The following is a 12,886-nucleotide window of genomic DNA, read 5'->3' on the forward strand; positions in this document are numbered from 1 at the left end:
GATTTTCGTGTAAAAGGAAACATCTTTGTTATTTCGAACAAGTTTCATCGGCTGCAAAGCACTTCCCGACCGACACAGCGCGCTTATGTCATCGTTTCTTCTGATTTTCGAAAGAGTCCGAGAAATTTTTTCCTGGATGGGGTCCAATACCCTCTTCGATCCGGCTTTCACCTCCTCGACTGAGTTGAAACGGTGGCCCCGGAGCGGTCTTTTGGGCGCGTCGAAAAACTAGAAGTCCAACGGCGTTAAATCAGGCGAATATGGTGGTCGTGTGAACGATATCGATCGAGATTTTGGCAAATATCTTCTCGAAGAACTTGAACAGAGTGTGGGATGGTGCAAAAACCAAGAATTGTCTGGCCGCAATTTTGACTGGTGAATAGCTTCGCGCAAACGGCACATAACGCTCAAATAATATTCGTTGATGACAGTCAGGCCTGGCGGAAGAAACTCATAATGCACGACACTGCGATAATGGAATAAACTGTCGACATGACCTTGAACTCTGAGCGACTTTGGGGCGGTTTTTTCGGCCATTTTTGGGCATTTTGCCCGATGTTCGCTGGACTGCTCGGCCGTTTCTGAGTCGTCTGCAGAGATCGATGTCGCGTCTCCCGTAATGACGCGTTTCATGACGTCTTAGTAGTCAGAAACCATTTTTTGCAGGAACACAACGCTGACGCTTTTTCAAAAAAAAAATATATATATAATTTTTTAGTAACAGTCGAGATTGGACGCTTTTGAGGCACAAAATATTTTTTTAAATGGTTAGAGCTGATCCTGATGAATTGCCCCGAGCACCAGCAAGGTCTCAAATTGTCAATCGACGATTTTGGAGTACCAAACCTTTGATTTCCTCGACGTGGCTTTGATCAGCAAATGTTGTTCCTCTCGAACTCCTTCTCTGTCTTGTTTAAAGTCTTTCTCACGCTTGTAAATGTTTTTTCGTGACATGGCCGTGTCACTATAGGCCTTCTGTGACATCCTCAACGTTTCTGCGGCAGAGTATTTAGTCCGCAAACAAAATTTAATGCAAATTCTTTGCTCAACAAATCATTCGACGCAAAAACTGAAAACTCGCTTCTGTATGTTTGCAAAACACATGTAGCCCTGCAGCAATTGAATATATTGACGTGAAGCTTCGCATAGATGGTGCAGACAGTGCTATCAAGCTACAGGAAAAAAAATTTCGTGATTTTATCGAAACCCTGAAGTTTCAATGAAAAACTCACCTTATTTTGTGCTCACAGTAGTAGAATGAAAACGTGCAAAAACGTCCCGTCGAGTTTTGAATTGAAGTCGAAAAAACCCGTCGATTTGTGATTCGATCGGTCGAATTTTTTATTGCATCTTCAATCCTCCAACCGTTGAATAAGGGTAAAACCCCACTGGTGACGCCTCTGTCAAAGCGATTCAGTGATATGTAAGTTTTAAACTTTACTTTCCACCCTCATTTTGAAGCTTTAAGTGGGATACATTTCTCCCAGGCTATGGCAACCTGTCATATCCACAGGCTCAATGACAGTGTCTTCAAAACTAGGAGGCTGTAGCCAGGGTACCACCACTTTTACAGCGAGGGGTCACTCTATTCGTTTACCACTAACCTGAAGTAACCCCTTTCCGTTGAACATTTTGAGGGGTGACTGTCACCCCTGTACAAGGGTTGATGTTGGAGGGTTGAAAATGCAATAAAAAATGATCTCCCTCGCACCGAAAATCGACGGGTCCGAGCGTTTTCACACATTTTCATTTTAAATGCTGAAAAGCGAGGTGCGCAGTTGTGCGCGCTGTGCAGCGCACTGTGTAGAAAGGGTGGTTTATCGCCTTCAGCAGTTTCAGGCGTTCAAATCTGCAATTCCCTTGAAATTGTGCGGCAAATTCAGTATTTTTACTAATTAAAATCCGATGTGGTCGCAATTGGGGGGTTGAAAAAAGTATGTGAAGTAAAATGATTAGTAGATTTTTGTGTCAAATCTGCGCAGGAGCAGGAAAAAATGATTCTTTTAATCATCGTTTTTTCGTTATCATTTCTCGTTCAATAAATCAAGATGTAGATTGCTCAAACATTGCGTAGTTGTTACGGAAACATGTCTTCATCAGTTTCTAACAGAACGTATCAATTAGGATTGGGTAAAAGTTTGATAATTAATCTTGCACATAATTACCTTGTTCCTTACAATATTAATTGACTATTTGATTGAAATGAGCCTCATTTGGTCGAGAGATAAAAAAAAGCCGGCAAATATTTAAAGGATTTGAGTCGAATGGGTGGTCCTGAGGGTTTCGTAATGGGCTTAAGTAAGGTCGATCCGGAATAAATTTTCACTGTTGTTCTTGAAAAGGTGTAAGTGAAAGAAAAAGTTTCTCAGTCTAAATAAGGGATAGTCGTAACAGAACCGTCACAGAGCGGGTGCGTGACGGGAACCTCGAAACATGACGATTAAAAAGAAAAAAAATTCTGATAATGATCGAGGAGGTATTGACCTCCGAATTTGGATTAAAAATTCCTAAATAACCGCGTATTTCAGTAATGCGTCATCGCAGCGCAATGATTTATTCTTATCAGCACATCTAATTGGTTGAAGCGTGAAATCGATAGATGCCCGATAAGGGTTGAATTAGGGGCAAGATAAGGTCGAAAAGAGTTTTTATCTGCAAAGCAACTGACAGATAATAATAAATAACAAATTAAGCGAAGCTCTGGAGCCACGGAAGTAGGAAAGTTATATTGCTGCATGACAATGCCCGATCGCGTACAGCAAAACCGACCCAGGAACTCATCTTCTCATTAGGCTAGGAAATTCTGCAGCGTGCGGCGTGTCCTCCAGACTTGGCTCCTGCTGACTTCCGCTTTTTCAGATCGATGTAGCTTCACCTATCTGACCAGCGATATTCTAAAGTTGAAGATGTCCGAAAATGGCTCGGGGACTATTTCGCCTCCAAACCACCAGCGCGAGGGCACCCATCATCCACCAGATAAATCGAAAAAAGCCATAGATGGTAATGGGGATTATTTTGATTATGAATATTTCTCTTCAGTGGATTTTTGATGGGGCTCAATCTCACCGAATATTCTAAGTTTCTGTTTGTGCACACGCCAGTAGTTTCGCGAAACTTGCAACGCATTTACCAAAGACTTAATCGGAGGAAGGTTTTGTCAAAGTTTCAGGTCCAGGTCAGGACTATAATTTTTTTTTTTTTATTTATATTGCCGCGAATCAGTGCAGTGCCTTCAGGGCGGAACCACGGCAAAGGCGTACACTCTTCGATCGCTCAAAACGGACATTAATTGAAATTTAGGCCACTTGTAGGTGCCACATTATTGCTTATGTGTTGTTCTAGGTATTTATGTACAACTACTGCGTGGCAATAGGTGAAGGTCAAAAACGTAAAATCTCAATAAAATTATCTGAACTGCGTATCTATTTTTGTACTTAACGATGTGGCGGTGGATATTCATTTGCAACACAACAATTTAGTAATTATTGCTAACAGCAAGCGATAGAGTGATGTGGTTTAACTAGTTTTAATCTCATTCTCTTGTAGAGAAGTTACCTAGTGCTTTTTGCATAAAGTTGTAATGCGGAGATAACGATTTAGTTGGTGCGAAGTAAATTAGCCCGGTTAAAAGCAAATGTGATAATATTATTATCTCTCGTACATATATCAGACAATACATCTCTACTTTATCAAATTCGTCATATCATGATTCACGACCTCCAAGGTTTACTATTTATTACGAATTATTAGGAAATTTTCGTAATTGTTACAGTTTATGTAGTGTTGCGCTTCAACAGTGGTCTCAAATGTTAAAAAATGGCACCTTCAGAAGTTAACGCAAATAACGATATATCCGACATCCTCGAAGAAGTAGCTAAAGTGCAAAACATAAAAAATTACAAAGTCGTGGCAGATAGTAAAATGGCAGTTGGTGATGGATTTCTTTCCAATTTTTACAAAGGCCACGTAATTGATAGAGACTCAGGGAACTCTTTCACGGTCGCCATCAAGAAGGCCCCCAAATGGGAGTTCAATTACGCAAAAGTCTTTGGCAACGAAATTAACTTTTACAGCAAAGTTTTACCTGCTCTGAAACAGCTTCAGCGCGAAGGAGGACTTTCTGATCCATTCGACAATGCTCCGGAATACTTTTGTTCGCGCTCAGATGACACTAACAGATTCATCGCTCTGGAGCACCTGCACCCCAAGGGATACGTTTTGCATGACAAAAAAGCTTACTTCAACAAAAGCCAACTGGAGTTCGTTTTTAACTTATATGGGAAGTTGCATGGTCTGTCGTTCGTTTTACGGAAGCAAGATATCGGGAAGTACGAAGAAATTAAAGCAGAGTACCAGGACGCATTTGCCTTAATCACGGATTCGGATGTCTCCAATGATTTCTTAGAAAAGGCAATAAAGAATTGTTTGGGGGATTTGGATCCTACAAGCGACATTTTCAAAGTGTCCAGTAAAATTTTTGAGAATGTCATACCAACCATTCAGAAGGCATTGTATTATGCGGGTGACTATAAATGCCTAACCCATGGGGATTGCTGGTCTAACAACATGTTGTTCAAATTTTCCGTAAGTTGTTAATATTTTATGGGTTTATTGTACCAGTCCGTTATTAGATAAATTCAGTGTGGAACAGTCAAATGGAATAAACAAAAACTAAAAAAAAAAATGGAATAATTGGAAAAAATTCATTCATGTGACTAACGAAATTCTCTATAATAACTTCGTTTAGATAATTAATTTGTCATTGATAATGTAATGAAATTGCAAAACAAATCAACCTCAATGTACTTGAATCGAATCGTCGAATAGGGAAGCGAGGGCCGCTTGAATGGCCAGCGCGCTCACCCGATCTTGCTCCATTAGACTTCTTCCTATGAGAGTATGCCAAGGATGTAGCGTACAAAACTAAAAACCATATTATCTAACTGACTTAAGAAAAAGAATAACGCTTGCGATTAGATTGGTTACGCCTAAAATGTTGATTAACATTATAAGAAATTTTTATTTACGATTCGGATACTGCCATGAGGTTCAAGGCTGGCATTTTCAACATCTCATAGTACATTCAGGTTGATTTGTTTTGTTGTTTCATTCCATTATCCATAACGAAATGGTATTAGTTATTAAGTTTTTTGCTTCTCGTTGAGAATTTGGTCAATAACATGAATTTATTTATTTTTTTCTATTATTTTTTGTAATAAAATTTAAAACCACAACGATTTTAAATGCCGAGTGAAAATACCTTTCAAATGAGATGCTACAACCTCATACTCCCAATTTAAAAATTTGAGGGTCGCAACTGTCACCCGAAGGGAGGGAATTTAGGGATGAAATGTTCACGTTGCAGGATATAATTTCAGAATTTAAAATTGACGTACTTCGGTATTTTTTTCGCACATGTCGAAACATGCAGATATCGAGTTTATTCCATTTAGTTGTTTCACACTGTATACGGTTTTTTAAAATGTATATTAAGAATACTTTTCAATTGGTCAAAGCGTTTACCTAAGTCTGGGCTCGAGCTTGACTCAGCTAACTCATACGGGCATGTTAATGTCCATGAGAGGTTCAATGCTTTCAACACAAACGAAGCATCATATAATTCGTTTCGTACCACACTTTCGGTCAAGCTTAGGAATCATTTAAAAATCAGGGCCGTAATTCACATATCGAACTTAACAAATCATTGGGAGTTTCTTAACTTAAGTGGTATAATGACACATTAAATCTTCACCAGTGCTTATATTGAAATTTTCGCTTCTCTGTTTGACGTATAACATGACTCCCGCGTCCAAGCTTCTGGAGGCTGTATCTACCAATTACGGAGTTCCAGGTGTCGGAGGTCGTTACTTGAACCCATTGATCCGTTCGTTTGAGCGTTGATTACCTGAGGTTGAGCGCTCAGACGGACCTAAAATCACATCGTCCCACTTTTATTTCAAAGCTTAAAAACTTATTAATTTCTTCGGATTGGTTCAGGGCATTTAGTGAGTCAGGGACAATTCGTGAGACTCCTTGTAATCTCAACGTTTCAACCATCTGCGTGATCATCAGCATCAGGGGTAAAACGCATAAATGGGGGTATTGAGAAGCTGAATAATAAGATTGTCATAGATTGAACAATCGTTTCGATTGCCCCCCTTGCATCTACAGGGCGGCCCAACGAAAACTCGGCATCTCGAGTTTCAGTATTTAAAATGTACAACTCGCTCGAACCGGTCGGTTTTCTGTTCGAGGGGGATGATTTTTGACCGTATTTTCGATCTTTGAACAGGGGGTGAGAGTTGCCTTCAAGGTTTTTAATAGGAAGAGGTGTCGAGTGACGCCCCATGTCGAAGGTGGTTGCAGCATGATGAACATTCAAGTTTTGAGTCGTTATCCCCATTAGTATGAGGGCTCGTAAAAATTTGTGAGGAATTTGTCGCAATAAGGGCGGCAGACTTCGAGATGGCGGTAGGAACTCCTTTAAAAGTTAAATATCACTAAGTCGTTATCACTATATCAGTCAATGGCACTGTAAAAAAAATAAATAAGAAAATCACAAAGTTTACTGTTAATGGCGGAGACAATTAACAGGAAAAAGGTCAAATGATAATAATAATTTAAATAAAAACTATTTTGGCTTATTAAATTTTAAGTATCATATATTTAAGTATATTTCCCATTTGCCATATACCAGTGGGGAAAAAATGAACCATTTACGTTTTTACCGTTATAAGTTGGAATACAAATTAATACCGGCGTGAATTAACTTAACCGAGCTCCTATTAGACAAATTACACCTTTTTAGTGTTTTAAATGTTCTTTATACAAGGTGATTAATGCCGAGCGTCCTGTTCAAAATTCTGGTGACCTACATAACAGCATCCACAATGAAAGGCTTTCATGACTGGAAACAAAAGAAATTAATGTACCCTATGTAATGGTATGTAATAAGGTTAGTTCACGTTATTTAACGTAAAGTTAGGGGTCATACTTTACTTACCACCAAGTTTAGGAATCTAATTCACAATTGGGCATTAATCTATTTACCAAAAATTTAAAAGTGACTGTAACGCTCTCACCAAGACATTCACTTCTAAGCGATTTTCGCGGGATATTTTCTTCAAGTCACTCACAAGAATAGGTCACACGCCACCAGTATCCGCCTTGGTTCCTTGAATTGACGCTTAACGAACGAGTGCATTTTCCTAGAATAATGACCAGTAGATCAAATTTTAACAAATTAATTGCTCTATTATTAGAACAAAAAAAGTGCACAATTAATACTGCTTTCATTGGACTTTATGGAGATTTTCAGTATGAATAGGTAGTATATGAATATATGAATGTTTATAATGCCACGACTGTAGCAGTATTCGTCAGCTAAGGATTAAAACACGGACTTTTACTCACACAGCATCAAAAAGGAGACATATTATATCTTTTTCACGCCTCGACGGTCATACTAAGCGAACATGCATGATCTTGTCTGGAGTTGGCCATGTTTTCTTTTATTTTTTTCAAAGCGCATGAACCGGCAGACCTCTCCGTCTCCTCGTCCCGCGTGCGCACTGCCGAAGAAGCTAGCTCAGCGGTTATGCTTGGCAGATTTCCCAATAGAGAGTTTCCTCGCAATTAACCGTACAATTTTGCGACAAAATGCTTAATGCATAATTTTCTGTTCTGAAACGTTTCTAAAAAAAATTAAATTTATGCAAAGCAGAATTGGCTAGTTTCACCCCTTGGCGCGCAATATGTGCAAAAGGTTTTACTTATGGGCAGAATATGCCCCCCTATGCATGAGTTGAGCGCAATACAATTTTTCAGAATATACAGGATGTACACTGCAATTCCCGGTCAGCTTTACATGAAATCGTGAAAAATTTTATACAACGTCTAGATCCGCGCTGAACCAGAAGTGCGTTCGTCCTGCGATACAGAGTGTTAACGTTACGGTAAATTTTTTTTATACTCTTCTAAGTATTACTTACGCCATATTTGGAGTACGGGTCGCCCTCTGAGCGCTCTGGGCCTAAGAGGGCAAGCCGATTACAAAGAGTTATTTCGTTATTTTAGTTAGTAGTATAAGCTGGTTTCATTCAAGAATGTTTAATTTTTCGCCTCACTCGTGAATCGCAATGGCGCCTTTAAACTCCCAAATGTCAGCTGTCCGCGATAGCGGACGCAGTCACCAAACGGTGAACTAAATTTAATTAGCAATGTAATATGCATAAGTTTTATTTTTCGTTCCCTGGAACACTCTGTATATTAAACGCTACTTGTCCCTGTCACTATAGTGCTTATCAAAATGTTTTCTTTAAGGAATCTGGCGATCTAGAGGACGTGAAATTGATAGACTTCCAGTTAGCCAGGGAAAGTACTCCGGTGCACGACCTTTCCTATTTCTTCTACTCGTCGGCCTCTAAGAGCGACTTTGATGTCCTTGAAGAGTACCTTAAAATCTACCACAATCAGCTATCCAGAGTTCTAAAAACTTTCGGCGAAAGCCCCGAAGAAATCTTCCCATTCGACAAATTGATCCAAGAATGGAAGGAAAACGGTTTATTGGGCGTAACTTTTGCATTTTACTTGTGGCAACTTAAGCTTCTTGATAAAGAAGAGTATGTAGACCTGCTGACGGATATCGATGGGGCCAAACAGAGTATGGAGGAAGGAACCAAATACTTCAAAAATCTTGTAGAGAAAGTGATTGCGAGCGACCCCTATAAAACCAGATTTAATGATATACTATATCACGCCTTTGAGTTTGGCATCCTCACCGAGGACAAGGCTGCTTGAAATTAAGGATTCTTGTAAGATCGCATTTTTCATTAGTATGTTTAAGTACCTTAAAATCTTTTATTCAAATGATGTCGTACGTTATTTAAATGCACAAAATACCCTCCCGCACATAAATTGTTTTTAACCAGCAGGACCGGAGATCCATTTAAAAGAAAGTAATTCGTTTGGACATGCATGAGGCAGATCTCTGGTTCGATTGTGGGTGTTTCAATTATTAGCACCAATAAAAACAAAGCCAGGTACCAAGATACATATCAATCATCTCTAACGTTGTATAAGTTAAACCTATTATGTATTTAGTAGCTTTATCAAGATTTGTTTCTATTTGTTTTTCCACTAGCGAATATGTAAATTTAATAAGAGATAGTTGAGATGAAGAAGTTGCGTTTGCGCGTTGGAAAATGGAACGAAAATATGAACGGATATTGAAAATTATTTATAAGTAGACGAATATTTATATAAATTATTTATAATTGTTTAACGAGATTAATTGTATGTGAAAGTGTGTAGGGAGTCGAGGTGTGACAGAAATGCGGTGTGCAGATAAGGTACGCAGTAAAGTCATTTTCTCCATCTGGAATAAAAACAATGAAAAACGTCTGGATACGTCGCCTCCAGTTGGAAATTCCACATATTTTGGCGGTATAATAGAAGCTCTGACGTCATCATTGTTCCGGAGATAACGTTAATGTGAAATTTTTTTAACGGTTTTTGCCAATTTTACGTAGAAGGGTGCAGCTTTTCATGGACAGGACATTAACTTTTTACTGCGTTACGTAAAATGTGTTTTGATAAACCCTCAAAACACGCAACAATACAACTTCTCGCAATTTTTCACTGTTTTCCTCTATCTTCAAGTTTTCGCAAACATTTTTTCTTCAAGTGTTGTGATGAATCAACACCTCTTGACATCTTGAAATATTTTCAATCAATACTATCAGCAGCAAAGTCGATATTACACGTTAACGTAAATAGGAAAATTAGCCGCTCTACATGTGAACCCTACGGAAAACAAAATAGTTTGCAAATAAGTCATAAACAGAAAATATGGAAAATGCACTTGTACTTTTATAATATATAAACAAACAATAAATATACTTTATTCATAAAAAAAATTTTTTTTTTTTGTTTTGTTTGCGAGGAGGTGGAATTCTTCTTAAGACACCTGACCCAGGGTTTGGTTGGGCCCAGGTTGTGCGGGATTCGAGCTTCCGAAATGGCCGAAGTCGCCCGCCTACCCACTAAAACCACCTCCCCTCTTCCGCCCCGGAACCGCCGTTAAACATTACTTCAGGGCAACACCACTTAAAGTGTTTAACTAGTTCTTCTACATATGAGCAATAGTGTATAATAATTTATGCTAATTGGTGGTAAAATCAACGATACATTACGAAAAAAGCGGTGGTGATGTGCATAGGCGTAACATAAGGGCACCTCATACACTGACCGTCTGAGAAACCCCAAATAAAATATCTGACATGGGAGAAACTGCCTCGAGTTTCCCAATTTACAGGCAGCGGAGAAGACTCAGTTGTTAGGAGCACCATTCGCTGGAGTAGGTAAACGGAGATGGGATTTCAGGTTCAGCCTGTATCTATCATTCCCTTCTCCAATAACTGCGACAATTAACGCTGGGACCAAATTTAACTTGTTATGACTTCAGAAAGAGAGAGAGAGAGAGAGATTAGATTTACCTGATTTAGATTCATAGGAACACCGTGAAAATCAGGTGATCTGTCTAGTAGATCAGTGAGGATCTCCGCGTTAAAATTTGAAGGAAATATCGCAGTAACTGCCGGAGCCACGAACATTCAACGTTTACTTACATTTATCGAACAAAGTCATTTATGGGATTTACCATTAGAAGCCATATGATATGAATTGCATCAACCCAGCTAAGTAAAAACTGCTTTTGGCCACAAGTGATAGCCTTGTAAATTTCCCTTTCGGGTCAGTCCAGCAAGAAGATCAGCAAAAACTAACATTGTGCTACAAAAAAAATCCTTTTTATCCACAGTCCAGACAATTTTAACCGAGCGTTTTATTAAGTTCTATGTGCGCAAAGCCTTTTAACGTATATTAATATCGTGATAAAGCATCGGATGCGCAGTAAACAGGTAGGCGACTCGAAAGGTGCGGGACACTCCCGAAAAATATTTACGCAATTCTACTTCATTTAGCGCACGTGTGTGATGATTTACAGAGCTCTTAACTTGAGGCACAATGGGTGATGTAGAAACTTTAAAATTCGAGCTTCAGCATAAAGTATTGCAAGCGAAGTTCTCTGGAAGTTGTGGCGAATCGTTGCGTTTTGTGAGGCTCGCAGTTGAGCAGAATAAACCATTGGAATCATTTGATAGGGTTGGAGAATGAGTTGCTGCGGCCACTCTCGTGAGTCTCCGGACAGTCGGGAAGATTTTCCAAGAAATAACAATTTTCCGTGCTTTTGAGGTTCGAAAAGCGAGAACGAAAGAAATGTAAATCGACCCTAGACGAGCGTGATATGCGCAAGCTGAGAAGATTCATTGTAAATTTCTGCTCACAGGGAAAGGAACCTCCAACGTTGTGCTCTATCTATGAAAAGTTCGAAGAAGGTTCCAGTTATTCAAGATATTGTGAGAGTTTAAGAAAGATTATATGGCCTACGGCGTTTAGATGGCAAAAAAGTAAAAGTAAGAGAAAATCATTAATGGAAAAGCCAGACGTTCAAACTATGAGATTGTTTGAGAAATATGACTCAGTATCGTAGTGAGAACTGTCCCACTGTTTACATGGACGAAACCTATGCGCATCCTTCCCACATTCATAGTAGAGCTTGGAGCGATAATTCTAATGGAGATCTACATAAAACGATTTCTAAAGGGCAACGATTAATTATTGTTAACGTAAGAGGTGAAAATGGTTTTATGCCAAATGCATGTTTAAACTTGAGGTCGAATCGGAAATCAGGAAATCATTATCACCGAGAGAAATTGTAATAATTATACAAGATGGCTGGAAAAAAGTCTTATACCTCCAAAGGGCGTCCTTGTCGCCGATAATGCCCCATATTATAGTATTTAATCTGATAAAGTATCAACTATGAGTTCAAGCAAAGTTGAAATGGTCACAAGAGAAACGTATTTCTTGTAATGGCAAAATGACGGAAATTGAACTGTATAATGTGATTAAACTTCATTAATCTCGTTACAAAATATATAAAATTAATAAACTTTTGACAGAAAAAAAAACGCAGTATTAAGGTCACCCCCATACCATCCACACCTTTATCCGATAGAACTGGTGTGGGCAGTAATGAAACAACATTGGTTACTGAAATATTAATTTTAATTCGGAACAAGTTCTGGAATGTTGTCTTTTGAAGACATTGCGGTTGATGAGCAGATATCGTGTTGCGAACATGCAAAAAAATGGAAAGATTTTACAAAGATGGCGCACCGTCTATGGATATTGTTAAAAATCAATTAATCATACGTTTAAGTGAAACTAGCGACAGTGACAATAATTACAGTATGAGGTAGGAACTTTGGACCCTTAACCGTTTCCAAGATCCTTATACTGTTTATCCGCGCGTTCCTATTACATCATTGAAATTTGGTCTTTTCGCTTCGCGTTGGTTTTAGAGAAGCGGCCTCCGACTGGTATCCAGTTGCAAAGTTCCTTCCAAGAAGTGGAACAACTATCACATCATCGCATATACTCAGTCACTTGCTTGGATAGTTCAAGAAGTAATCGGTATTTACGTGCAGATGGCGATTTTATGCTAAAAATTTCCCTAAATTACAAAGACCTAACCTTAGAAAGCTTACTCCTGAAGTTTGAGGGTGCTACGTGGATTTGGGTTTGTTTGGAACCGTTTTTAGTGAAGGCTTTCAGAGATTATGCAGGCACGGTCATCGATACGTAATTCAATACTTTCATTCGAAACGTCTTAGTCCATCAAACATCAAAACGAGGTTCGATTATATTCTGAGGAATCTCGTCCTTCACTAATCACTGTAAAACATTGGGTGGCAGAGTTCAGACACGACCACACGAGCCGCCAAGCCGAACTACGCAGTGGGCGACCCAGTCACACTCCAGA

The 12,886-nt window shown here is 39.0% G+C and overlaps 1 protein-coding gene across 1 annotated transcript; it reads left to right on the forward strand.

Annotated features, from left to right (window-relative positions):
* The first annotated feature begins 3,490 nt into the window (after positions 1-3,490).
* On the forward strand, positions 3,491-9,930 carry LOC136342784 (uncharacterized). Its single transcript, XM_066288928.1, has 2 exons — positions 3,491-4,584; positions 8,323-9,930. The coding sequence occupies exons 1-2, from the start codon at positions 3,817-3,819 to the stop codon at positions 8,797-8,799; spliced, it is 1,245 nt and encodes a 414-aa protein (XP_066145025.1). The 5' UTR covers positions 3,491-3,816; the 3' UTR covers positions 8,800-9,930.
* Positions 9,931-12,886: the final 2,956 nt, after the last annotated feature.

The sequence above is a fragment of the Euwallacea fornicatus genome, chromosome 13 (genome assembly GCF_040115645.1).
Source record: "Euwallacea fornicatus isolate EFF26 chromosome 13, ASM4011564v1, whole genome shotgun sequence".
NCBI lineage: Eukaryota > Metazoa > Arthropoda > Insecta > Coleoptera > Curculionidae > Euwallacea > Euwallacea fornicatus.